The sequence below is a fragment of the Peromyscus eremicus genome, chromosome 5 (genome assembly GCF_949786415.1).
Source record: "Peromyscus eremicus chromosome 5, PerEre_H2_v1, whole genome shotgun sequence".
Taxonomy (NCBI): Eukaryota; Metazoa; Chordata; class Mammalia; order Rodentia; family Cricetidae; genus Peromyscus; species Peromyscus eremicus.
Window position 1 is genome coordinate 129,504,087 of NC_081420.1, and position 27,904 is coordinate 129,531,990.

General features: G+C 53.9%; 1 protein-coding gene across 1 annotated transcript; it reads left to right on the forward strand.

Annotated features, from left to right (window-relative positions):
- Positions 1-3,543: 3,543 nt before the first annotated feature.
- Adcy7 (adenylate cyclase 7) lies at positions 3,544-27,243 on the forward strand. The gene is made up of 25 exons (XM_059264520.1): positions 3,544-3,954; positions 5,248-5,451; positions 6,421-6,588; positions 7,298-7,447; positions 7,758-7,906; positions 8,813-8,924; positions 11,291-11,418; positions 12,735-12,893; positions 13,039-13,171; positions 15,150-15,341; positions 15,602-15,636; positions 16,149-16,229; positions 16,404-16,476; positions 17,497-17,594; positions 19,129-19,213; positions 19,446-19,571; positions 20,313-20,405; positions 21,024-21,199; positions 21,824-21,995; positions 22,220-22,375; positions 22,827-22,973; positions 23,884-23,988; positions 24,164-24,278; positions 25,217-25,341; positions 25,492-27,243. Exons 1-25 carry the CDS (start codon positions 3,784-3,786, stop codon positions 25,636-25,638), a joined length of 3,300 nt encoding a protein of 1,099 aa, XP_059120503.1. The 5' UTR covers positions 3,544-3,783; the 3' UTR covers positions 25,639-27,243.
- Positions 27,244-27,904: the final 661 nt, after the last annotated feature.

Genomic DNA, 27,904 nt, shown 5'->3' on the forward strand with positions numbered 1-27,904 from the left:
CTTGGTAGTAAGAGTGAGAGCAAGCAGGCAAAGAGCAAAAGCTTGCTTCCTCCATGTCCTTTACATAGGCTGCCACCAGAAGGTGTGGCCCAGATTAAAGGTAGATCTTCCCACCTCAAAAGATCCAGACTAAAGGAGGGTCTTCCCACTTCAAATGATTTAATTAAGACAAGTCCCTCACAGGTGTGCCCAGGCCTTGGGGTTTAGTTGAACCCAGATGTTGTCAAGTTGACAAGCAAGAATACCATCATAGCCTGAGCCACAGGTGTCTTGAGCTGCCACACCAGAAGTGTGGCTGAGAAGCCCTTTGGGAGTACACAGTTGTGTTGATGGGTGGATGACGCCAAGCGTAGAGGGGCCGGTCTGTGGTGAGCACGGCCAGCCTGGAGTCTACCTGTAGCTTCGTAGTGAAGGCTGTCACGTTCCCGTAATCCCAGCTAGATAGGAGGCTGAGGCAGAAGGATGGCAGGTTCAAGGCCTACTTGGGCTACAGAATGAGTTCAAGGCCAGCTTGGGTGTCTTAGTGAGACCCTGTCTCAAAATAGAGAAAAGAGAGGCCTGGGGCTATGGTTCCACAAAAGTGTCTGCCTAGCATATGTGAGGTTCCAGGTTCAACTCCTGGTATCAGAAGAAACTCATGTGTCTGTGGGTCCTTTAAGAAAACACATCTCAAGCCAGGCGTGGTGGCGGCTGGTGTGGGACAGAGAAAAACCAATATTTTTATTTAAATCAGGTTGATTATAAATACAATCTCTTTCTAAAACAAAAAGGGGGATAGTTTAGATATGATAGGATGAAAGGGTAGATTAATGAACCTACTTTGAAAGAGTAACAACTTGTTTAAAATGTTTTACATTGCTATAGATTTTAGTTTATTGATACAAATTTAAACTTAATTTTGTTATACTGTATATATATTTCTATTCTTGTTTGAGGTATTATGTTTATGTAACTCATTTAAAATTGTAATGGATAATTAAAAAATAGATTAATAGTTAGTCATCTATGATAATATTTGTAGCCATGTTAGTTAAGTCTTCTAGGTATACATAGATATATTTCAGATAGATAGGTAGTCTTCAAACACTTCAAAGACCTACAGAATATGGCATTTAAAATGTTTTAAAAGTTTAGAATTTTTGGACAGTGAGACATGTCTGCTCCTGACGGCACCGGTTTACTTCAGAGAGGAGGATGGGCATCGAAGACACTCCATATGGAGTTTATCTTCACCTTGACAAAAATAGCCATTTGGGCAAGAAACTGTTCTTGCCTGGACTGCTTGATCAACTGGACATGCAGGACCCATAAGAAGGTGACCACTGAACTTTGCTTGACAAAATGGTCCTTCAGGTTCCTGCTTTGCAGAGAAAACTGCCAGACATTCTACAAGACATAGAGAAAAGTAAATAAGAGACTCTAGGCCTGTGGGCTGAAGACAGATGCCCCAACTTTACAAGAGAACTTTGAATGACTGTCCAGGCTGCCAGCTGTCTCTGTCTACCCTACAAGACTCCTAAAAGTTGCTTATATCCTTCTCCATTTCTCAGGTAGTAGTATATCTTTCTGAGGTCTTTGATGTGGTTAAAGACTAGATACTTACAATTTTCCTTAGTTATAATAAAAGATAAGTTAGATATAAAACCTTAAACTTACAAATATAAGATAGATAGGATCTCTTCTTTAATATTGTAACTGTAATTCTTGCTTGATAATTGTTTTGTTATATGTAATTTTACTATGTTAAAGTTAAAACCTTCCTTTTTAAGAAAAGAAAAGGGGAAGTGCTGTGGGATGGTCTGTATGTCAAGTGTGTTGCTGATTGGTCAGTAAATAAATCACTGATTGGCCATTGGCTAGGCAGGAAGTATAGGCGGGACAAGGAAAAGAATTCTGGGAAGTGGAAGGCGGAGAGAGAGACACAGCCAGCCGCCATCAGGACAAGGAAGATGTAAGGTACCAGTAAGCCATGAGCCATGTGGCAAAGTAAAGATTAATAGAAATGGGCTAAATATAAGAGTAAGAGCTAGACAATAACAGGCCTGAGCTAATGGCCAAGCAGTTTAAATAATGTAAGAGTCTGTGTGTTTATTTTATAAGTGGGCTCTGGGACTGGCGGGACTTGGTGGCGGGAGCTGGAGAGAAATTCTCCAGCCTGAGAGAGATTTGCCCTGACCGTGGGCCAGGCAGGAAAACTCTAGCAACACAGGCGTGGTGTTTAATCCTAGCACTTGAGAGGCAGAGGCAGGTGGATCTCTGAGTTTGAGGCCAGCCTGGTCCTCAAAGTTAGTTCCAGGCCAGCCAGGGCTACATAGTGAGACCCTGTCTCAAACAGAAGCAAACAAACAACAACAAACCTACAAGAAAAACACCTCCGGGACTGGAGAGATGGCTAGTGGTTGAGAGTACTTGGGACTCTTACAGAGGATCCGAGTCCAGTTCCCATTGTCTACGGTGGGTGGCTCACAACTGCCTGTGACTCCAGCTCCAGGGCGTCTCATGCCTTCTGGCCTCTGTGGGCAACTGCATACGTGTGGCATACGCACACTCACATACATATAATTAAAAATAAAAATAATTGGGTGGTGGTGGTGGTATATGCTTTTAATCCCAGCACTCAGGAGGCAGAGACAGGAAGATCTCTGAGTTTGAGGCCAGCCTGGTCTACAGAGTAAGTTCCAGGATAGCCAGGGCTACACAGGAAAACCCTGTCTCAAAATAAAATAAAATAAAATAATAAAATAAAATAAAATAAAGAAAACACGGTCTCACGTGGATACTTAGCAGAGCCCAGGTACAGGAGGTTGCCCTGATTAAAGCTAGCAGTGTGGAAGCTGAGCCTGTGGCTTCTCGGCCTCCCCAAACCACCTGGATCCTGAGACTGCCTTAATCCCAGGCTGCCAGGATCTCAGTTTGGGACCCTGTAGACCTGAAGATGCAGACTGAGCTCCAGGCATCCAGAGAGTATGTTGTTCACACAGGGACCCTGGGAATAGAGCACAGGTTAGACCGGATCTTACACCATGCTCATCTGATCTGGCAGGTGGCTCTGTTGAAGCTCAGGGAACAAAGGAAGGCTGAGTTACGAGGTCTGTGGAGATCACTAGGGATCTACTTAGAAAAAGAAATGTTTGTGGCCTAGCCTCACATCGTACAGATGATGTTGGGAAGTCAGTCACCAAACAGGAAGTGGCTTAGGCAGGCTTTGAGTGGCAGCGTGCTGAGCCAGTCTCCAGGGTAATAAAGGTGCTGTGGGTCTGTGTCATCCACTGTAGTACCCACAAGTTATGTGCACCTGTGGCCCTTAGAAAGTGACTAGTGTGACTGAGGGGGCTGGGAATTTACTTAGATGGGGTCCAGGGTGTCCTCAAACTCACAATCCTCCTGCCTCAGCTTCCATAATTCCATTTCTAATGACTTTGAATTCACACATGCCCAGACACTGTATGGAACTGGCCCCACCTTTCCTCACACCTGCCCTTCCCTAATTTGGCCTGTGGATATCAAATGTTTTTGGTCTGCTTTGTCTCCACAGATCTGAGGACCTGGAAGGTCCTGTCAGCCCATCCTAGACACCCTGAAGACACCAGTGACCAAGACCCAGTCTGGAGCTGGTGCCATGTGCCCATGGAGCCACAGGCTCTGGGTGCCTCTGTCCAGTCCTGCCTGCTAGCCTCAGAGAAGCCAGAGGCGTAGGCAACATACAAGAGTGTCAGCAGACAGATGCATCTCAGGCTGTGAGGCTCGTGAGCAGGCTGCTGGACCGGGCCACCGGCGAAGAAGATGCCAGCCAAGGGGCGCTACTTCCTAAATGAGGGTGATGAAGGCCCCAACCAGGCAGCGCTCTATGAGAAGTACCGCCTCACCAGCCAGCATGGGCCACTGCTGCTCTTGCTCCTCCTGGTGGCTGTGGCCACCTGCATCGCGCTCATCAGCATCGCCTTCAGCCATGAGGTAAGACCCTGGGCTAGGGCACTTTGGCCTTCCTGCTCTGATGGGAAAGCTTTAGCATGGTGGTGCCTGCCTGCCTGAAGCTTCATTTTCTTCCTTTGTGAACTGCTAGGCAGGTGGAAAACAAGTCAATTTGAATTTGATCTTGAAGTCTGATTGGTTTTAGCTATTATATCAACTGTATGAAATCACCCTCAGGTTTTTTTTTTTTTTTTTTTTTCACCATGAAATTCAATCTGTTAAAGCTCTGAGTCAAGGCTTGTCTATCACTTCCTTCCCTTGTCTGACCATGGCAGACATCACCAATCGATCCCTGTATTCCTTTCTGAATCTAGCTGTGATCTCAGATTTTTTTCCTCCTCATCTTCTTTCTCCTTCCCTCACTTTTCCTTCTCCTTTTCCTCTTTCCTTCCCCCTTTTCCTCCTCCTTGTCATCCTCTTCCTCCTTTTTCTTTTCTTTATTTTTATTTTTTTTTTGAGACAGGGTCTCATTATGTAGCCCAGGCTGGCCTTGAATTCACAGCCTAAGTGCTGGTGCAGAATCCTTACCACTGTCGGGGCAGACATCGCCAGCATCGCTCCTGACTTGTGTCCTTGCTTTGCAGCAGCCACTGGCATGTGCAGTTGTCGGTCACTCAGCATGTGGCCGAGAGCTTTTTGTTCTTCTTCATTTTCTTGGTGACTGTTGTAAACGTCATCAGAAGTTCCCGAAGTCATATCAGAGGCTGCAGGGGTTCTGTGTCGGTAGCCAGGGCCCTGTAGGGAGTGGAAAGGGACAGCCAGACCTTGCAGCTACAACACAGGCACCGCTTTCCCGTCATTGTCCAGAGGTGGCCAGTGCTTCAGCCCTCTTGACGCTTAGCGTCTGTGGGGGACCCAGGATCTTCTGGGTGCATCTGTCTTCAGGACCCTTCTTCCCACCTGCTCCTCTACTCCAAGGTACCTCTGTGTGGGGTGCCTGCTCTTTGTGTCCCTCCAAAGCCGGTGCGCAAATTCCTCTCCTTCAGGACTTAAGCAAGGCTTTGCCTGAGAAGAGCCCTGTTCTGGCTCCAGTGGTCCCCCCGTTCCCCACAGGAGACCAATGTTCTCTTAGGGCAGGGTGGGGGGGTGTTCAAGCTGCTGCAGAGACTGAGAAGTACAGTGCTAGCAGAGATGCCGTAACCCGCAGGCCTGAGGTTATGGGGAGCCCAACGCTGCTGTGTGGAAGATGCTGGAAGTGATTCTGGGTAGACTTCCTGGAGGAATGGGTGCTCCACAGAGGGAAGTCAGGGTACTCTGTCTGTTTGCTCTACCCAGGGTCCCCCCAGACACCAGGCTCTCCTGGGCACTGCGTTCTTCATGCTGACGCTGTTTTTGGCTCTCTACGCGCTGGTCTATGTTGAGTGTCTGGTGCGGCGATGGCTACGTGCCTTGGCTCTCCTCACCTGGGCCTGCCTCATGATGCTAGGCTCCGTGCTGGTGTGGGACTCCTGGAAGAACGAAGCCTGTGCGTGGGAGCAGGTAATGGTGGGAACCGATGGCCCTGGGCTTGGGTGCGAGCAGTTGGAATATGCAATCGGCGCCTTCTGCCCACGTGTGGCCTCGGGCTTATGGGAGTGGGCCAGCGCAGGCCTGTGCTGTGGCCTCCCTGCAGGCTATGACACTGGATTTAAGATGGCCCCAAGCTGACTCTCTTCTCGGAGTGTCCCCTTGGGTATCTGGCATTTTGGATAGAACCTGTGTGGTTAAAGATGGCAGAATTCCAACTCAAGGACGCAAAAAGGCACCAGTGGGTTTGAGTGCCAGGAAGAACTGAGCAGGGCTGGCCCTCGCTCCAGCAGCCTGGCCACTCTGGACTCTGTCTCTTCTGTGTTACTTTGTCCCTCAGCAGCCTGTCCCCAGGTGGAGCCTGTGATGGCTGCTCACTCACTAGGCCAGCCATCCCAGGTGACGGCTGGAGACCTTGGCTGAATTGCACCGGCCTGGCCTGGTTTGTCACAGTTGCCAGGAAGTGGCATACACCCATCACAGCTGGTGTGCCTTTTTCTGTGATTGTGTGGGCTCGGGCCGCGGTCGGGTGGGCTCGGGCCGCGGTCGGGTGGGCTTGGGCTGAGGTAGGATGGGCTCGGGCTGAGGTAGGGTGGGCTCCCGCCGGTAGGGTGGTCGGGCTCATGAAACCGTAGACTGAAGGGCAGACAGGGAATGAGGCTACTCAGCCTGTAGGAGACAACAGTGGTCTGGCCCCATCCCAGCCTTCCAGTGGTTTCCAGGCCAGGAGCTGAGAGTGCTGACACAGACAGAAACTCAGGATTCAGATGATGAGCAAGGCGCTCTAGGTCTTCCTGTCCTGCTGTGTGTCTGTCCCTGTGCCTCACCATGTAGGGGAGAGACGAGAGGTCCCAGGGCTGGGATGTCCCAGGTGACAACAGGCTGAGGACCTCTCCTACTTGGTCCTGGGCCATGCTGCATCTCGGGGTGCACTGTCCCCAGGTGCCCTTCTTCCTGTTCATCGTCTTTGTGGTGTACGCACTGCTGCCCCTCAGCACGCGGGCAGCCATCACAGTGGGCATGGTCTCCACTGTCTCCCACCTCCTGGTGTTCGGAGCCGTGACAGGAGCCTTCAAGATGTCCATGTCCGGCACACAGCTGGGGCTGCAGGTGAGGGTGACAGAGGCTGGGTGGGGGCAGGCTCTGGCCTGGTGGAGGTTGAGCACGGGGACTGTGTTTGCAGACCTGTGGCAGCAGGCAGGGCCCTGTCCTGTCTGTCTTGATGCTGGTCTAGGATACTCTGTGGACTCGGGCCCTCGCTGTGCTCAGGGCTCTGCTGTGGTAAGGTCCTGCCCTGAGCATCTCTCCCCAGGACTCTGACCTAGTTTGATAGCACCCCAGTACTGGTGTGTGTAACTCTGTTGAGTAAGTGTGCCCCCAAGTCACATCACTGGGGTGCAGGGATGTGTCTTCCTTTTGTCTGGCCCAGATGTCCACTTCTGGGGGAGAGGTCAGAGGTCTGGGCAGCCAGCTGGGTGCTGCACCTTCGGTGACTGGGTTTGGGGCTCAGTGAGGTAGCCCCCATCTCCTTGGAAGTACTTGGCATCCCTGGACTCTGGTACCCTGGCCGTCACAGACAGAGCAGGTGTCTGGTAGGGCAAAGAAGGCCCAAGCCCTGGTCCTATGGTCATAGCAACTCATTAGGGAGTCAGCTGCCACCTGGGCCTCAGTTTTTTGCCTAACCCAGGAAAACGACAACTTGAAGGTTATTTGGGTCAGGCAATGGGGACAAATGCCACCATGTCTGCTGTGGGGTTCATGCTGAACAAGTGTGCTGGCTGGCCCACGCTGAGCCTTGCTTACCCTTGGCTGCCCTCAGCTTCTGGCCAACGCCATTATCTTCCTGGGTGGGAACTTCACGGGGGCCTTTCACAAGCACCAACTGCAGGATGCTTCCCGGGACCTCTTCACCTACACCGTCAAGTGCATCCAGATCCGCCGGAAGCTGCGTGTGGAGAAGCGCCAGCAGGTAGGGACCTGCATCCCCCCTTCCTTCTCCCCGACTGCCATGTACCCCACCTTGTCCTCCCTTCCCTGGGCCAAGTGCCCCACATGTGGCCCATGTAGCTGGTCCCTTGCAGGCCTTACTCCTGGGAGCTTGGGTGACAGGGTGGAGGTGCTCCACCAGGGTGATGCTGTGTACATGTAACCCAGCAGGGAACAATGGCATCATGGGCAGCATTAGTGGGAAGAATGATGTCCAGGGGGCTAGCCTAGGGCCTGCTGATACTCTGCCTGTCTCCACCGGTCCTCCCATTGGTCTGCCCTCCGGTACCCAGGAGAACCTGCTGCTTTCGGTGCTCCCAGCCCACATATCCATGGGCATGAAGCTGGCCATCATTGAGCGCCTCAAAGAGGGTGGCGACAACCGCCACATGCCTGACAACAACTTCCACAGCCTCTATGTCAAGCGGCACCAGAATGTCAGGTGGGCAGGGCTCGGGAAATGCATGGTGCACGGCATCCTTTGAGAATTCAGCCACCACTCCCCTGGTCCTGGGCCGATAGTGCTCTGTCGGGAGCCTCAGTCCATACAGGGATTGGCGGCCAGGCCCTTCTGTGGGCCTCAGTTTCTCTTCTTCTTTTCTGGAGCTGAGAACTGAACCCAGGGCCTTGCGCTTGCTAAATCCCTAACCCCTCTCCTGTTTCTTCACGGGGTGAATCAGGTCAAGGCTCTTAAAGGGCTAGGGTGGTACTAGGGGAAGAAGACCCAGTGTCCCTCCATAATCAAAGCAGTCCATGTGAACTAGCCAGACACTTGGGTGCGGGGAAAGGGTTTTTCTGATGATTCTCCCCAAAGGAGGTGACCAGGTGCCCCTGCCCTTACCTGGCCTTAGTGATGTGACAGGGTGCAGGATCTCTTGTGAGGTGTAGTGTGGTCACTCTCAGCTCCACCTGGTGTCTGCCCGAGGGCCAGCATTATGTACCAGCAGACGTCTATTAGTACAAGTCAGGGCTCCGTCTATCGGCCTGGGGTCTTACACAGCGAGGCCTGAGGGCATCGCCGCCTACCTCCTGGGACCTCAGCTTGCTCACATGTAGTTCTTTCAGGGCCTGGGGAGGACGGGAAGGAGGAGAGATGTGTTCCGGCTGTTCAGGTCTCTCGACTCTCTGGGTGCAGGTGCAGGGACAGGGAGGGTGCTGGGAGCTGAGCAGTGACAGGTAGTGTGGGTAGTGTGCTCTGCCCTGCTGTAGTGAGAGGCCTTTGGAACTAAGATGGGTCAAGCTGGCTGGGAGCAATCTTCTGGCCTTTGGGGCTGATGGGGGCCGAGGCAGGGCCACCTCCCAGGGATCTGATCCAAGCTCTGTCTCCCCCCCCCCCCCCCCGGACTAGCATCTTGTACGCAGACATCGTGGGCTTCACACGGCTGGCCAGCGACTGCTCCCCCAAGGAGCTGGTGGTGGTGCTCAATGAACTGTTCGGGAAGTTTGACCAGATTGCCAAGGTGAGCCTGGGCATGCTGTCAGCCGGCTGCTGCCGCCACAGGGCATCCCGTGCTGCATGAGCTGGGAGTGGGTGGGAGACTGGGGCTCAGTGCTAGTGTCTGGGTAGGACGTGCTTTCTGCGTGCTCCATGTGAGTGGGATTCCAAGGGGCAGAAGCTGGCTCCCACCTCAGCAGGAGGAGAACAAAGTTATGAGTGCATGCCCGGGGTGTTTATGGGTCCAGCTCAGGTGGGGGCTTAAACTTGCAACCTGCACATGGCTTCCAGTCTGGCAGCCTTGCCTTACCTGGGGCTCTGGGAGCACCCAGAATGTCCAGCCACACTCAGAGTCTCAGCTTGACAAATTCCCAGGTGAACTGTGCATATAAGAAAGCTTGAGAAGCCTTCCAAAGAAACTCATGGCCAGTGTGATGGCGCACGCCTTTAACCCAACACTTGGGAGGCAGAGCTGGCTGATCTCTGTGAGTTTGAGGCCAGCAGTGTGTGTGTCAGGGGCGGGGGAGCAGACACAGACTCAGACCCAGACCCAGGGAGGGAAGAGAAGCCTGTGGGGTAGGGGAGCAGACGAGCAGACACAAAGATGTGATGTGAGGACAGCTCGGTGTGTGTGGAGCAGAGTATCAGGGAGACAGACAAGGACATGGTGGTCTAGACAAAGAGTGGGATTTGTCCTTCTGGTGCTGAGAAGCCTGGCAAGTACCAAACAGGATTTTCTTCCTTCCTTCCTTCCTTCCTTCCTTCCTTCCTTCCTTCCTTCCTTCCTCCCTCCCTCTCTCCCTCCCTCCCTCCCTCCCTCCCTCCGTCCTTCCCTCCCTCCCTCCCTCCCTCCCTCTCTCAATAATTAATTTATTTTTATTTTATGTGCATTGGTGTTTTGCCTATATGTATGTCTATGTTGGGGGGGTGGGTGGGCTGGATCTCCTGGAACTGGAGTTACAGACAATTGTGAGCTACCATGTGGTTGCTGGGAATTGAACCTGGGTCCTCTGGAAGAGTATCTAGTGCCCTTAACCTCTGTGCCATCTCTCCAGCCCCCAGGAACAGATTTTCATCCTTTGCCAAATCTCCCCGTGGCTCCTGAGCCTTGGTGCTGAGCTGTGTGGTGGGGGCTGCCCTTCGGGCACTCATGACCCAAGAGTTACGGGCATTCAAGAGAGGCACAGGGGGTCAGGAGCCAGTTGAGCACTGGCTGGACACAGGGCAGGGCTGGCCTGGGCACAGTTACTTAGATGTCCTTGTTCCAGCCCTGTGCTCCTCCCCTTGAGAGCCAGAGAACAGCTGTCTGCTGGGGCACTGGGGTAGGGGTGACGAGCAGGGTTCGAGAAGCTGCAAAGCAAAGACCCCCACAGGTGGCCTGAGCACAGTCTCTGGTGGGACTGTAGACTCCCATCCAGGACCCTCCTTCCCTGAGCATTTCCTGTGGGGACCCAGTCTCACCCTTGTTGGTTCCCTCCTGCCCTCCTCGGCCCCCATCTAGCAGCATAGCGTCTCCGGGCTTAACTGCTGCTGGTCTCTGCTCAGGATGCCTGCTACAACCCCTGCCTGACTTCCTCTGCTTCAGCTACACTGACTGCTCTAGTTTTATTTCAAGTAGCTTCCTGGCCTCAGGGCCTTTGCACATGTTGGAATGCTCTTCTTTTTAAAAAAATATTTTATTGCTAGGCTTAGTCCCAGCACTCAGGAGGCAGAGGCAGGTGAATCTCTGAGTTCAAGGCCAGCCTGGGCTACAGAGTGAGTTCCAGGAAACGTGCAAAGCTAAACAGAGAAACCCTGTCTCGAAAAACCAAAAAAAAAAAAAAAAAAATTAATTAATTACTTATGTGTCTGTATGAGGGTGTCAGACCCCCTGGAACTACAGTTACAGATAGTTGTGAGCTGCCATGTGGGTGCTGGGAATTGAACCTGGGACCTCTGGAAGAGCAGCCAGTGTACTTAACTGCTGAGCCATCTCTCCAGCCCCTAGAGTGCTCTTCTTCGAGGGCTGTGATGGCTCTGGTCTCCTGGGCCCTTCCTCTTTCTCCAGTGCCTCATCCTCTTCTGGGTGTATCTCCGGGTGATACTGATTTAGTCCCAACCCTCTACTCGCATGGTCATTCCACAGCTGCGAGATTTATATCATAGTTTGCTGCTGTGTCGTGTTCCCTGGCCAGGTATACAGTAGGTGCTCAGACATTACACAGACAAATAAAAAAGACAGTCCCTCCTGCGTAGCCCTTACTAAGCCTTGCTCTCATCCGGGTCTCTCGGGTCCTCTTGCCGGGCTCTGCAGCGGCTGCTGAGCCGGCACTGAAGGCCGTTCCTGGCAGGGCGGCGAGCAGCTGGCCCCGGACCTGCCCTGAGCACACCCCTTGCTTGCTTACCCTGCAGGCCAACGAGTGCATGCGGATCAAGATCCTGGGTGACTGCTACTACTGTGTGTCAGGCCTGCCTGTGTCGCTGCCCACCCACGCCCGCAACTGCGTCAAGATGGGGCTGGACATATGTGAGGCCATTAAGTAGGTGCGGGTGGGCCAGGGCACAGGAGCATGTCCCTGCCGAACCACACACTGAGGTGGGGGGGTGTGAGGCTTGCCAGATTCTCAGCACACCATGTGGAGGATGCAAACTCCTGTTGGCCTCCCTTCCTCTGGGCCACCCGTGGCTTCAAGCCCTAGGAGCATCTAAAAAGCTGTTAGGCCAGGCATGGTGGTGCATGCCTTTAATCCCAGTACTGAGGAGGCAGAGGCAGGTGGGTCTGTGCAAGATCAAGGCCAGCCTGGTGTACGGAGTGAGTTCCAGGACTGTATAGAGAGACCCTGTCTCAAAAACAAAAAAAAAAACAAAAACAAAAACAAAAAAAACCCAAAACAAAACCAAAATAACTAAAAAGCTGAGCTTGGGCAGCTGGGCTCCACCTTTCCAAGGACTGAGATTGTAGGAGGAGCTTGGGGCAGATAGCAGGAAGGCCTTCCAGAGGCAAGGTCCAGCTCCAGGACTCCTTCAGCTTTCCATTCCTCTGGGAAGCTTCTGGTGCCAGAGGACTTACTCTCTAGCGACAGGGAGGCCTGGATCTTCTGGGTCCTTCTGCTAGCTAGCACGTCTGTTGGCGAGGTGCTCAGGGGTGTGCAGGAAGAATCATGAGGTGGTGGTGGAGGCGGCCTTTCTAGGCAGCAGAGGAGGTACTCCATCCGGTACCACTTTGCTGTGCCTCCAGAACTCCCCCAGGTGGGAAGGTAGTCCACAGTGCAGGACTCCCAAGATGGCTGCCATGGGACCCAGCAGGTCCCCATTCTGCATTGTGTAGAGGCAGCTTTTGCTCCTGCTGCCTCTAGCCTTGGTGACCAGCTCACCCCCAGTTCTAGTGGTGGACACAGGTGCTGGTGGCTCCTGTGTCCCTAACCACCAGCTCGCCTGAGGAATGTAGAGCTCTGCTCAGGCCTGGGGAATGGGGGTGGGTGCCACATCCTGGGAGGCTCCACCCTGGAAGCTCCTTGTACTGAATAGGGCCCTCACTTTCTGCAGCTGGAGTAGAGAAGCCCCCAGGGTCCTTGTCTATGCTGGGTGTTAGGTAGGGCTTAGCATCCTCAATACCCTGGAAGCCTTATCAGAGCCAACCAGGGTGCTGGGCAAGAGATACCAGGGACAGAATGTGGCCCATCAGCATAAATGGCATCCTAAGTCCCTTTCTCTTCCTACACACCCTTGAGCTGGGTGTGAGCTTGCACACTCCCAGGGATGGGGTTCTTGGCCTCTCTGAAGAGGAAGCCCTGCCATGCCCAAGACCTCCGGTGTGTCCCTGAGCTGCTGTAGGTGACAGACTGCTTTGCTCCAGGCAGGTGCGTGAGGCCACAGGAGTGGACATCAGCATGCGTGTGGGTATCCACTCTGGGAATGTGCTGTGTGGGGTCATCGGGCTCCGCAAATGGCAGTATGATGTGTGGTCCCATGATGTGTCCCTCGCCAACAGGATGGAGGCAGCTGGAGTCCCCGGGTGAGTTTCAGCAGGGCAGAGGCAGAGGCCAGGGTGACAGGGTGGGACCAGGTGTGGAGGCAGGGGATGGAGCCAGCCCCAGCTGCTGCGCACCCCTAAGTGGGCTCCTGGGCCATGCTGCTTTGTCTGACTTGGGTCTCCCCAGCCGGGTGCACATCACAGAGGCGACACTGAACCACCTGGACAAGGCGTACGAGGTGGAGGATGGGAATGGGCAGCAGCGCGACCCCTATCTGAAAGAGATGAACATCCGAACCTACCTGGTGATCGACCCTCGGGTACGAGGGCTTGGGGGTGGGTGGGGGTTGGGCAGCCTGGGAGCAGGGTCCCAACTACTAGCAACTGACGCTCCAGACTGTGGCGAGGTAGCAGAGGCTAGGAGGGCACTTCCTTGAACTGGGCACACTCTAGGCACCAAGGAGCAACCTGTTGTGTTTCTGTGAGGTGGGGAGCAAGGGCTGTGTGAGCAACTCCGGGCACAGAGCGTGGTGTTAGTGCAGTCCCGTGAAGCTAAGTGCAGGGAGGTCTCTTCACCCCTGTGAAGACGCAGGGAACGGCCAGGCAGCCTGCTCCTGGAGCTTGCGGGTCTGGGCCTCTCAGGTGACTCAGGTTGCTTCCTCTCCTGGAGCCCAGCTTGCCCTGGTGGCCCAACAGGAGAGGCAGCTGGGTTTGTCTGCTGACTGCTCCAGGCTGGCAGTCTGTTGCTTTCTGCTGTCTGTGGCCTTAGCCTCCTGGACCATCCTTGGAGTTTGCTCCAGAACACTGGCAGGAGCGTTTTCCAGCTCCCTCGGTCCTGGCCCTTGGCTCTGACGGGGGGCAGCCTGCGAACCCACCTAGGCTCCGCTGCATGTCTTGGCTTCACTCTGTCCCCCTTACCTGGCTAACGTCTGCAGGGCAGCCACCACATCCAGGAAAATGCCTGCTGCTGGCCTTACTGTCCCCGTGTGGTCCTGTTTATTTATCTTTGTCCTTGTTTATTGTCACTCCCTCTGCCAAAGACCACTGGCCCTCAGCCTGCAGATCGCCAGCTCCGCTCTAAGCATGCACTTAGTGGCTTTGAAATGGAGAAGCCCCAGCCTCCAAGGCCTCCTCTGCAGGCATGGTTCCAAAGCTCACCCCCAGGGCTGCCGGCTTGAGCCAGCAGACTTGCAGGATGCTGGCCCGACTCCAGCCAAGCTCCAGAGAAGCAGCGGCATGTGTGTGCCCCTGGCAGTGTGGAACAGTGGTTCCGCCTGGTCCCTCTCTCCAGCTCTGCTCCTCCGTTCATTCATGTCGCTGGCAGTTTAGAGGGGCCTGTGGGAGTTCCTCTTCATTCTCGTCTCCAGCCAGCGTGTGACCAGGGTTACCAGCAGGAGAGGAGTCTCAGACACCTCCAGACCCCGCAGCTCTGGCTCACTGCGTGGCTTGGCTGTCCTCTGTATGGACTCTCGGAACTTTGCGGGGGTCTCCACATCTTGGTCCTAGGCTGAGTAGATGGTGGGCAGTGAGGGTTTAAAGAGGTTTCTATGCCCAGAGACACTGGAAGTTTCCAGTAAATTTGCCATTGTTCTTTGGCCAGGTCTGGGGCTGTCGGTGGGCTGCTGCCTGTTGGTGTTGGCAAGTCTGAGGAGGTGGTTCTGGAGGGAGTGTCTGAGATGCTGGGGGTGAGGGAACAAGAGCCTCAGCAGACACAAAGTAGGCCATGCTTGTGTCTGATGACCTTGGGGCTCTCTCTTTTCCTCTCTTGCTTCCAGCCATACCTGGCCACCCTGACTGGAGAAGACCCAGGCGTGGGCTAAAGGGGACCTGGAGCTCAGGGGCACTAGAGCCGGGGGCAGAGCTGGACCCTCACTCGGGGTCTGGCCAAGCCACTGAGATGCCAGCATGGTGCCTGGAGCTGAACTTGAGGCTGGGTGTGGCCCGCCTGCAAAGGCTGTCCTGGAGTGGGCTGGCACTCTGGGTTCAGGCCAGCAGCCATCTTTCTCCCACTGCTTTCACCAGAGGGAGCATGTGTGAGCCACATGTGGGCAGGCAGGGCTCCTGCTTACCCCTTCCTCGAGACGGCCTGAGCTTGAGCTGTGTGGCCACCAGCGTCTTCCTGACCTGGGGCAGGGGTGATAACTGAGGGCTTCAGCCAGTCCCCAGGGCACCCCATGCTTCAAGAAGAGGCTCAGAAACCTACCACTTCCCCCTTTACCAGAGCAGCCGGTGCTCCAGGCGCGCTCACATGCATGCATGAGAGGGGAGCATGTGGAATGGGTCGTGTCTTGTCTGCAGAGCCAGCAGCCGCCCCCACCCAGCCATCACCTCCCCAAGCCCAAGGGGGATGCTACCCTGAAGATGCGGGCTTCCGTTCGTGTAACCCGCTATCTCGAGTCCTGGGGGGCAGCGCGGCCCTTTGCACACCTCAACCACCGGGAGAGTGTGAGCAGCAGTGAGACCCCCATTCCCAATGGACGGAGGCCAAAGGTAGGTTCCCCTCCCATCTGGGTCAGGACCTCTCTGAGAAGGGACAGGGAGCAAAAGGCTCTGCCCCCCTTCTCCTCTAGCTGCATTGTGGGTAGTCTCTGCCAAACCCCGCTTCTGGAATATTTGGAGAATGCTCCAGTAGGGTCTGGAATGTCCTAGAATCTCCTGGTCCTTTTCTAGTCTGAGGAAGGAAGACAGACCCATGGTGAATGGGGGTCAGTCTGCAGGGGTGGTCATTTTCTCCTTCTCACCCCTTGTAGGCCACTTCTCTGCGCCGCCACCGTGCCCTTGACAGGTAGGTAGGTGCCCTGCCCGCCCAGCACACTGCTCACTGGTGGTACTGTGCCAGTCTCCTCCTGCAGGCGGGTGCTCTGACCAGTCTCTGTCTGGGGCAGCCCCTCCAGGCCCAGCCCAGGCCTCCCTGGGTTTGCCAGGGCTCAGGTTTGTCTTCTCTGGGTGCAGGACTCCCAGGTCCCAGGCTCTTTGAATGGCTGGGATGGGATGCCTGCTGCATGCTACCCTAGGGCTGGGGTGGCGGCTTGCTGTGTGTCGGTGCTGAGGAAAGGTGTCTCTCTGGCTTCTGTGCTGGTCCTGCCCCTAGCTGAGGTGGCCTTGGTCTGGGGGTTAGGGATGTGTCCTCTGCTTCCTGCTGGGCTGCTGGCCCTTCACTTAACCCCACCCCCTTTCATGAACTCAGGGACCCCCCCCCCCACCTGATACTAGTAATCCCATTGGTAAATCCAACATCCATAGCCTAGCCTCCGGCCAAGTAGGTTCCCAGGGTGATGTAGTTGGGTCTAATTCCAGGAGTGCATCCCCCAAGGGGCGCCTGGACGATGACTGTGATGATGAGATGCTGTCAGCCATTGAGGGGCTCAGCTCCACCAGGTGAGAACTGTGATCTCTACCCACCTCTTCCCCCTCAACAGCAGGGCTGGTCCCCTGCTGCTGGATACTGAGCCCTGGCTGTGGTCTGTACTCTCCCTTCCCCTGGGGCTTCTTCCAAGAGTGTGGCCCTCTCCTGCTCTGTGGGCAGGCACATGGTGCTGCTGTTTTCCCCAGGCCCTGCTGCTCCAAGTCTGATGACTTCCACACCTTTGGTCCCATCTTCCTGGAGAAGGGCTTCGAGCGTGAGGTGAGGTTGGGGCGGCTACGGCCGAGGAGCAGGTCTAGGCCTGGTGGGCGGGGCATGACCTGCTGGGTCCAGCAGATCCCACAGGGTGGGGAGGCCCGTGGGGGTCTCTGAACTGGCTGTTGGGGTGGACAGGGTTCTGTGCAGTGGCTCTTTCTGTTGTCCTCACCCCTTTACCTGACACCACCCTAAAGATTTGTCCCTGAGGTTTGGGATGAGTGAGTGCTGCAGACTTCCAGGAAGAAGATACCCCAAATCCAGGCTCTGGTTGCATAACTGTGGGACCTCCTGCGTGGGTGCTGTGTCACACTTACTGTGCCCTAATGGCTGTATAGGTCTAGAGCAACCCATGGCTCCCTGCAAGTCTTGGGTCCGTATCAGGATCGAATCTACCTTTCTCCCAAGCATCCCGGCAGGTCCAGTTTGGATAGCAGCCCACAGGTGCTGAAGCAGGTTGTCCTTAGCTTTAGGCTGTGGCCATCTGAGGAGGGTACTGGCCTTCATGGCCTGGTGTCCAATATTGAGGGGAGGAACCTTCTCCCTGGGGATCTCCGAGCAGTTACTGGGAAGAGAGTGGACGGGGCTTCCCCTGGCTGTGGGTCACATGGCCTGAGTCTTGGATGCTCCTCTACCATCGGAGCACGATGATGTGGTAACAGAGTGGTGCCATGTGGAGGGACAGCCCCAGGGGTGGCCTTTGTCCTGGCTACCTGTTTGTCCAGGGCCCCAGGCCCAGATAATACTCCTTGTAAGGGGTGAGGTCATGCCTACTGACAGCCCCAGGAGCTCAAGCTTGGGTCCCATCACGGGGCCTGAGAAGTGAGAACAAGAACATTGCTGGGCACTGAGCGTTGCCCATGCAGAGAGGAACTGTATAATGTTGGCAGGTGAGTGACTGCGTGTAGCACTCCCTCGAACTCCAGGAGTGGTGCCAGGCATTTCATTTTAGGATTATGAACTTGGGGTGGGCATTAAAGGGACCTTGCTGGTAGCTGTCTCTCACGGTCATGTCCCCCCACCCAGTACCGCCTGGTGCCCATCCCCCGGGCTCGCTACGACTTCGCCTGTGCCAGCCTTGTCTTCGTCTGCATCCTGCTTGTCCACCTTCTAGTGATGCCCAGGTCAGCCTGTGGTGGGGAGGATGAGCAAGCCCACTGGGGTCCAGCCGGAGGGGAGGTGACCTTGGCAGGACCCAGCAGGAACTGGCAAGGGGCTTCATGGCTAGCTGGAAGGGACCAGTGACTTCAGCTCTGGATCCCCCACTACTGGAGCAGGGGTTACAGCCCCAGAGCTGGAGTTACTGGCCCCTCGTGACTGGGTGCGAAACTGTCCCAGGCTCCCCGTCTGCTGCCCAGTCCTGTTATCTGTGTGGTCTCAGCCTCTGGAAACAGTGGGCGCTGTCATTTTCTTCCTTTCACGTGGGGACAGTGAGACTCACAGGGACGGTGGCACCCAGCCTGGACCCAAGAGCCCTGCAATCCCTACTTCAGGCTCTGGGGTCCTGCTGCTGTGGACAGGGACAAGGGGCCAGAAGGAACAGATAGCTTCCAGAGGCAGTTAAAACAAAGCCTGGCTGTGCCGGCACTGTGGCTCGGGTGTGCTTAATAGACTACGGAGCGCTGGTGAGATGCCTCGGCAGCTCAAGGCGCCTGCCAACAAGCCTGAGAACTCGGGTTCGATCCCTGCCACCCACATGGTTAAAGGCGAGAACTGACTCCAGGCTTATTCTCTGACCTCCACGTGTATGCTATGGCATGTAGGTGCCTACATTCACACACACACACACACACACGCGCGCGCACACACACACACACACACACACACACACACACACACAGGCTAAAAACAGGTATGGTGACCTAGGCCTGTGATTCCACAGCACTCAGTGGCAGAGACATGAGGATTGCTGCAAGTTTGAGGCAGACTTGTCTACATAGTAAGTTCCAGGTCAATCAGAGCTGTAAGACCCTGTATCAAAACCAAACTAAAGCCTGACGGTGGTGGCGCACGCCTTTAATCCCAGCACTCGTGAGGCAGAGCCAGGTGGATCTCTGTGAGTTCAAGGCCAGCCTAGTCTACAGAATGAGTTCTAGGGCTACACAGAGAAACCCTGTCTTGAAAAACCAAAACAACAGGACCCAAACCAAACAAACCAAACTAAATAAAATTATATATGGATGCTTAAAATTGGTTATTGTATTTGTGTGTTTTGTTTCCGAATATGTACTTGTACCACACGTGTGCTTGGTGCCTGAGGCTGTTAGAGGAGGCTGTCGGATCCCCTGGAACCTGAGTTATAGGTGGTTGGGAACCACCATGTGGGTGCTGGGAACCGAACTGGGATCCTTTTGCAAAAGCAACACATGCTCCTAACCCCTGAGCCATCTTTCCAGCCCCCTGTACGGATGCTTTTGTGTCTTACATGCCAGACATGGTTCCAGAAGCTCACGATGTGACTCACTTCTTAAAAACTTGGCCTCTAGGGGTACTTGATGACAACCTTGATCTTCATGATTGTCTCTGGGACACTGGGAGTCATTTTTCAAAGTCTCCTTTGCTGGATGCAGAATATCTGCTGGGGAGGGACAGGTGGCCATGAACTGGAGGATGGGGAGCGGTGGGGGGACCTGGACTCAAGTCTTCCCTCCTTTCCAGGATGGCCACTCTGGGTGTGTCCTTTGGACTGGTGGCCTGCCTGCTGGTGCTGGTGCTAAGTTTCTGCTTTGCTACCGAGTTCTCGGTGAGTGGATCCCTGAATTCAGTGCACCCCTTCTGATCCCTGTGGCCTCTCCCTCACCAGTAGTCTTGCTCTGGGCAACAGTTGGGGGCCCCATCTTACCTCCAGGACAACTGAGTCTCTACAGACTGCTCCCAAGTCTTCAGCCTCCCAGGCTGGTTAGTGCCTTCCGTCCTCCTGCAGAAGGCTAGTCTTTGTCCCATTGCTGTTTTGCATGACTTGTCCCTCTCCACAGCGGTGCTTTCCAGCCCGAGGTACACTGCAGGCCATCTCGGAGAGTGTGGAGACGCAGCCCCTGCTCAGGCTGTCCCTGGTTGTGCTGACCGTTGGCAGCCTACTGACTGTTGCTGTCATCAACATGGTGAGTTAGGGGGTGAGGACGGCAAGCCCCGGCAGGCCGCGCCAAGGGTATATCCCCAGGGAAAGGAACCGTCCTAGACCCGGGGAAGCCAGATCCTAGGACTGCAGCTTGTTGCCTGAGCAGTGCCATCGGGTGTGACCCCTCCACAGCTCTGCAGTGGTCTGTGGAGTCCCCAGCACAGGCTTAGAGCTCTTTATCCCTTCAAGGGAGGGCTCGAGGTGCCCAGCAACTCTACAGATATATGCTGGCTGCCAGTTCCTCCTTCCCACGCTCTTTGGAACTCATTTTCCTCGGTAAGGGATAAGACTTGCCCTCTGGTCCGAGCCACATGCCGAGCAGCCTGTAGGAACTCCCAACCCTGCCTTATGCTTGCGCCTTCCTTTAGGACAGGTCTCCTCCACACTGTCCCCGACACTGTGGGCTGTAGTTTTGGGAGTGTACTCTCATGCCCTTCTCTCGGGGTCCAGGAGAAAGGGGCTCTTGAGAGGGCCGATCCTAGCCTTCTCTCATGCCCGCCCTGGGCTGCTGTTGTCTCAACATTTCTGTTCTATATCTCTCCCCACCCCAGGTACTCTACACCTGGTGGTTGCTGTGGATACAGCCACTTGCTGGGCTCAGCTGAGAGCCTAGCACCCAGCCTCAGGGCACCTTTGGTGCCCACGGTTGTCTTGGGTCACCCGCCTTGGGCCTGGCAGGTCTTCATCCCTGGATCCGCTCTAATGGCAATCTGTCTCTCCTCAGCCACTGATGCTTAACTCAGGCCCAGAGCAGCCCAGCGGCAATGACACAAGCCACTCCAGGAACGGAGTTGGGACCCCTTGTGAGCTCCTCCCGGTGAGTATGCTCATCCTGGCTTTTAGCACCACCCAGCCCCTGGCCAGTCCTCTGGTGCGGCTGGGCCTCTCTGGCCAGAGTGTACAACGCATGGTTCGAAGGCCTGAATCTTGAGGCCTTGGAGAGGAAGAATGAGTCCGATGTCTCCCAGCGTAAGTGGAGAAGGCCAGGAGGGCCAGGCAGCCAAGCTCGTTCCTTGCCTGCCCCAATGCCAGGGAAACAGGACACTGGGTCTTAGCTGCTTGCTCTAAGCCTTGGGGTGGGCAGGGCCTGCAGACCAGCATCCGTTGCACTAGAGGGTGTCTGTGGGTCACTTCCCCTGTGCAGTCAGATTCTCTGCACTCAGAGAGGTTGAGGCCTTAAAGGAATGAAGGGCTGGGCCAGGGCAGCTGATATAAACCAAGGTCTGTGCCTGGAGAGGCCCAAGTCAAGAACAGGAGCCATGAGAAGTGGAGAGGCTAGGGCTGACCCTCACACCAGTGCCACGCAGTTCCCCTGCTGATCTCTGCTGGAAAGGGAGGCAGTGGGCCGAGGAGGGAGCTGGCAGTAGGTTGGTAATGCTAGCCTGCTCCAGGCATGCCTCCTGGTGACTGACACAGGACCTTGTCCCCCCCACAGTACTACACCTGCAGCTGCATCCTGGGCTTCATTTCGTGCTCCGTCTTCCTGCGGATGAGTCTGGAACTGAAGGCCATGCTGCTGACAGTGGCCTTGGTGGCTTACCTGCTGCTCTTCAACCTCTCCCCATGCTGGCACGTCCCAGGCAATGGCACTGAGGCCAACAGTACAGATAGGTGGGGCCCTACCTGCTGGTGTCTCTGCAAGCTGGCTTGTTTTGACCTAGCGCCTGGCTAGAGCATGGTGCATCTCTGTCCCTGGTCGCACGGAACCAGGCACTGTGGACAAATGGAGTTCCGCTTTACAGAGCCACAGGGACTGGTCCAGGCTCCAGGTCTCCAGCCCTGAGAGTTGGGTGTATGGCTTACTGATGGGTTCTTGGGGAGGTCCTAGCAATCAGGCTCCTTCTCTTTCTGAGCCTGTCAAGGGGTGAAGACCCCTTGAGAAGGAAGCCTTGAGCCAACTAAGTCTGCCCTGTGGCCTGGATCACAAGTGTCAGGAGTGTAGATGCCTGTTGCCTCCTGGGCAGGTGCACACTCCTGTGGGTTGAAAAGGGGCCTGCAGCCCTCAAGGACTTGGATCTCTTCCAGTCCATGTGGTTAGAAGCTTGAGGAGCTAGAAAAAAATTGTCCGCCTTCCTCTGGCCAGGTCCTTCCTTATGCTAATCTACAGTCACGGTTGTGGCTCCTCACTCAGCAAACGGGCCTTCTGGAGTGACCCAGAAATCCCTTCACTGAGGCTGCCACCTCAGTCCCTCTGCTTCCCTGCACGGCTCCAACTGTTCACTTCCTACTCCTTAGGACACTTCCCCACACAGAGCCTGCTGCACAAGGCACGCACAGCCACACCCCTGCTCTGGGGGCCCAGGCGACTGCCCTCTTCCCCAGCAGATGTTTAGAGAGAGACCTGAAGACTATGATCAACTTCTACCTGGTCCTGTTCTATGCCACCCTCATCTTGCTGTCTAGACAGGTGTGTAGGCTCCTTGCCCAGCCTGTGCCGAGCAGACATCGGTGTGGAGGGCTGGGGTTGAGATACCAGCATGGCAGAGGCCTGCCGTGGAGGTGCTGGTCTTGTCCTGCCCAGGGCTGGGCAGGGTGGGCAGCACTGTAGGTGGGCTGGTCCAGCACCCTAAGTCCCAGTCCTGGCTGGTGGGTCAGGTGTGACAGGTATGACACTGGCTCCCTGGTCTGCAGATTGACTACTACTGCCGCTTGGACTGTCTGTGGAAGAAAAAGTTCAAGAAGGAGCATGAGGAGTTTGAAACAATGGAGAACGTGAACCGCCTCCTCCTAGAAAACGTGTTGCCGGCGCACGTGGCTGCCCACTTCATTGGTGACAAGGCAGCTGAGGTATGTGAAGGCGGGGTACTAGTCTGTGGGCAGAGCTGCCCAGTGCTAGCACAGTGCTAGCACATTACCCCCAGAGTATGCTAGATGCAAGGGCAGGCCTGCAGTCAAGTCAGAGGACTCTGTCTACCAGGGGCTGTGGGCAAGATGCCTCCCTGGCCTTGACTTCTACCCTGAAAACAGATCATGACACATGCTGAGGTGTCTGTCATCTGGATGTTCTATACTGAGAAGACTCCTATAAGGTGCATACAGCAGACCCGTTCTGACATGGCAAACAGGCCCAGTGACAGATAGCTCAGTGTAAACCCCCCCTGACTGGACTCCTCCGCCTTCGCTGTACTCACGCTGTCACGCTCACCCAGCTAACCGGCCTGGAGCGGCACTCCACCAGCACCTGCAGCCCTAGGTTAGTGGGCTTAGGGTCCGTTTCTTCTGTCCTGCCCTGCTGCAGGACTGGTACCATCAGTCCTATGACTGTGTGTGCGTCATGTTCGCATCCGTTCCGGACTTCAAAGTGTTCTACACCGAGTGCGATGTCAACAAAGAAGGGCTGGAGTGCCTGCGCCTGCTGAACGAGATCATCGCTGATTTTGACGAGGTGCGCCTGGCCAGTCTGCAAGGGGTGTACAGCCAGCCGGTCACCTGTGGTGGCAGGGAGGGCAGGGTGGGCTCAGTGGTAGAATGCAAGCTTAGTTATGTGTGAGACTCTGGCTCGATCCTTAGTCCTGTAAAACAGTAGTTAAACAAAACACGAGGCCAGCAGGAACTGTATTATTACATTAAACACCAAGACACAGGTAGGTTCTTTTTCTTTTCTTTTCTTTTCTTTCTTTCTCTCTCTCTCTCTCTCTCTCTCTCTCTCTCTCTCTCTCTCTCTCTCTCTCTCTCTCCCTCCCTCCCTCCCTCCCTTTCTCTCTCTCTCTCTCTCTCTCTCTCTCTCTCTCTCTTTCAAGTGAGTAAGTGAACTTTTATTAACTCTCTATTGGACAGGTGCCAACAGGTAGATTTAGGTCCTTCCAGAACAACTGACTCAGGCTGAGCCCATGCACTCAACCATTTCAGGAAGTCAGTTTGGGCTGGTTTGTGGGAGACACTGACCCACCTCTAAGTAAATAATGCTAGATAGGTTGCTCTTAAAAGGATCAGAGTGCAACGGGCGGTGGTGACGCACATCTTTAATCCCAGCACTCGGGAGGCAGAGCCAGGCGGATCTCTGTGAGTTCGAGGCCAGCCTGGCCTACAGAGGGAGATCGAGGACAGGCACCAAAACTACACGGAGAAACCCTGTCTCGAAAACAAAAACAACAAACAACAAAACAAAACATAAAGGAAAAAGGATCAGAGTGCATAGAAGGGAAGGGATGAGATGACGGGAGTCCCCATCTGCAGGCGTGAGCTCAGATGGACAAGGCTATGCATGAGATGTGTCTGCACTGTCCATCAGGGGAAGGCGGGTGGGTCCTCTCTTCCTTTTCTCAAGGCTATAGTGACTTCTTTTTGTTTTGCAGCTGCTGCTAAAGCCCAAGTTCAGTGGCGTGGAGAAGATCAAAACCATCGGCAGCACCTACATGGCCGCAGCAGGGCTCAGTGTCCCCTCAGGACACGAGAACCAGGTACTCCAGGCTATCCCTAGTCCTAACCCTTATATTAAAGGTTCTGTGTCAGGGAGCAGAGGCCTTTTTTGGGAGCAGCCTGGAGACCCCTGGTGGGAACAGGAACCCTATCCCCACGGGATGTGTGTGCCGAGTCAAGGCTGCATAGAGTGAGTATGCAATGCATGTCCTGCAGGACCTGGAGCGGCAGCATGTGCATATTGGTGTCTTGGTGGAATTCAGCATGGCCCTGATGAGCAAGCTGGATGGAATCAACAGGCACTCCTTCAATTCCTTCCGCCTCCGAGTTGGTGAGGTCACACATGGGCAGCTCAGCCTTGTGCACTCTCTCCTGGTTGGAGGGTGTCCTGGGCCCTCTGCTACGAGGTTTCAGCAGACCCTCTGATGTTATCATGAACACTGACCTCCCTTGCATATGCTGATGTAGTTAGTTACCTTTGGGTGAAAATGTGAATGTATCTGTGGGAGCATGTATGTATGGAGGCCAGGTCAACCTCGGGAGCTGACTATCTTATTTCTTGACTGTCTCCCTTGGACCTGGGGCTTGCTAATGAGGTTAGGCTGGCTGGTCAGTGAGCCCAAGAGATCTGCCTGTGTCCACATCCCCAATACTGGGACTGCAGGTCTCATCACACTTTTTACATGGGGTGCTGGGGATCCAACTGAGTGTGTGACGAACTGAGCTATCTCTTCAACCCCTTTTTATTAGTAAATTTAAAATTACATTTATTTGGTGTGTGACATACCACAGTGCATGTATGGAGGTCAGAGAACAACTTAATAGGTCCTGGTTCTCTTTCCATTGTGTGGGTTCTGGGAATTCAACTCAGATCACCAGACTTATCTTTACCCGATAAGCCATCTTGCCACCCTTACCTTTGAAAAATTTAGGAATATATAACTATATAAATGTGGGCTAGAATCATGGCTACACATAAATAATCTTAAAATACAGAGAAAACAGATTTATTAAACTAACCAGTTATAGTCAGCTTTACAGGTAGGCACTTAATGCCTGTTTACTTTGGTTTAAAAAGGAAATTAACAGATACTAGAGAAGAGCTAATGAGTCCCGGAGTACGGACAAGAGACAGCTGGGGCCTTTCACACCGCAGGGGCACAACTTGCAGAGAACAGTTCCAAGGGAACTTGCACCCCCATTGCCCTGTTAACCCCCTATGGGCTCCCTCAGTGTTACTATAAATGGCTAACTGTAAACCATCTTAAGGCATAAACCATGGGCCTGTGATTGCTGGAGTGATTGGAGCACGCAAGCCTCAGTATGACATCTGGGGAAACACAGTCAATGTTGCCAGCCGAATGGAGAGCACTGGGGAGCTTGGGAAAATCCAGGTAAAGTCCACTGGGAAGCATCCACTCGGGGAAAAGACATGTCCCGAGGAGGTATCCTTTCAGGACCTGGCCCTTCTCTCACCTGGCTGTGTGGCTTTGGCTGTCACTGTGAGGAACAGACAACAGACCCCCTGCTCTTTTTCATGTCAGGTTACAGAAGAGACGTGCACCATCCTCCAGGGACTAGGCTATTCCTGTGAGTGCCGAGGGCTGATCAACGTCAAAGGCAAAGGAGAGCTGCGGACTTACTTTGTTTGTGCAGACACTGCCAAGTTTCAAGGGCTGGGGCTGAACTGAGGTGTCTGGCAGTCAGTCTCCTCCCCTGAGGGAGCCAAGAATGCAGCCCCATGCCAGCTGCAGATGGCTTCTTTGGACTTGCACTACAGGATGGCTTTGACACGTGCGTCAGATTCTGTTTGAAGCAGCTAAGTTGTCCAGAGAACCTCTGCGCTTCAGCCTCTGCAGTTCCGAGTTAGCTAGATCACTGGTTCACTGCAGGCTGGGGGTGTTCCCAAGGTGTTGGGGAAGAGAGCTTAGTGCATGACCAAGACTAACTAACACCCACCTGGTGGCCAGTGAAGAGCATACACAGGGTGACAAACCCTCTCCTGGTCCCAGCAGGCTCAGCCAGGCTGTCTTGCATAGGTTGAAGCCTCCCTCTTCCCATCAGTCCCACAATGGGACAGTAATCTCTCCTGTAGGCATTCTGGTAAACGGAGTTGAAAACTGTGCATACTGGTAGGTAGTTTCAAACAGTAGAGAAAAATTTCTAACTGATATGTCACTTTTTACCAACTCTGGCTTATGTTTGAAATGGACATGTCATTAATGGGAGTTTTATCTACTACGGACTCTTAGATGCTAGACAAAAAAACTCCTTTCCAGTATATTTTCTCTTCTTAACCACTGACTACATGTAAATAGGACTGCTGTTCAGTGTCAGTTTATAGGATTAGCTTGGCTGCAGGATAGAGGTCTGAGGAATGGGGCTCACAGCAAGACGCAAGGAGCAGTGAAGCCTTGGATCTGCATCAAGCTTTTTTGATGTCTTTTGGGACAAGGTTCAGGAAGCTGAAAGTCTAGAAATGAGGTATAATGTTTCAGTTCTTCTGTCTGCACTTTTTTTTTTTTTTTTGGAAACAAGGTCAGCCTAGGCTGGCCTCAAACTTTCAACTTTCCTGCATGCTTTGAATACAGATGCGCACTACCATGGCCAGCTTTTTTTCCCTGGGAAAGACTGTGTAGAGAGGGCTTGGACAATCTGTGTACCTCTTGCCCTTTCTCTAATCTTCTCAGCTGACGGCAGAGCTGCAGCTACAATCTACTTGGCAGGAACATGTGTTGAGGTCCCTGGCCTGTGAGTTGGGCCCCTCAACAAATGCCAAGTTATTCTCACTCAAACGAGTCAAGGCAAAAGCCATCTTTGTGTGATGGTGTCTTACTGTGCTTTAGCTCCAGACCATTCAAACTGAGAGATGACCAAACATCCCACTCCTTTTTGGAAGTGACTTTACTGCCACAGAATTTCACTACATCATGGTATTCTTAGAAGTTGCCAAGGAGCCTACTACATACAGTACAGAAAATGAGGCACACAGGAGTCTGCAAAGATATAAGTGGTGTAGCCAGCCAGGGTGCTTCACTAGCCAGGTTTACCTGGGACTTCAGTCCCAGGATGAGTAGTCAGGGATGCAGATGGGAGGAGACAGGACCTATCTGCCAGCACTGTGTCCTATGGAGCCAGGGAAGAGGGGGGCTGGTTCTACTTTGCACAAAGGAATCTAGCAGTGGTCAGGGCTTCCCAGCAAGTCTCCCCTGGGGTTAGGAAGGTTCCTGCTGAGTCCACTGATACAGTTCACCCCGAGCAGGAGCAGGAGCAGGAGCAGGAGGAGCAGGAGCAGGAGCAGGAGGAGCAGGAGGAGCAGGAGGAGCAGGAGCAGGAATGAGCCTCCCTGAGGCTGACACACTTCTCTTCTAACATCCAAGTTACTTTTTCCCTCCAGCAACAGAAATCCTAGCTTGAAAAATAATTGGCTACTGTTCACACATTGTTCTTTATTTTCAACTGAAGCACTGTGCTAGGAGTATTTTTAAGTTATTGTTCAGGTCTTAAGAGTGTAACTGACAGCCGGGCGGTGGTGGCGCACGCCTTTAATCCCAGCACTCGGGAGGCAGAGGCAGGTGGATCTCTGTGAGTTCGAGGCCAGCCTGGACTACAGAGTGAGTTCTAGGAAAGGCGCAAAGCTACACATAGAAACCCTGTCTCGAAAAACAACAACAAAAAAACCAAACAAACAAAACAAAAAAAAAAGTGTAACTGACAAAAAAAAAAAAAATCACTTGGGAGTTATGCACATACTTGTTTTTTAATTTCCAAGTGATTTCTTCACAAGTGTCTTGTTTTATCATAGGGACTTTTTTTTTTAAACCCTTCTGTGGGTCAAGGATTCATTATCCACTAAGGTGGCCCTCACCGACTACAGAAGTAATACGCCAAGACTTCTGGCTTACTTAAGGACACTTCCCAACAAAAGATTATCATTACTGTGTACTTCATGGATAA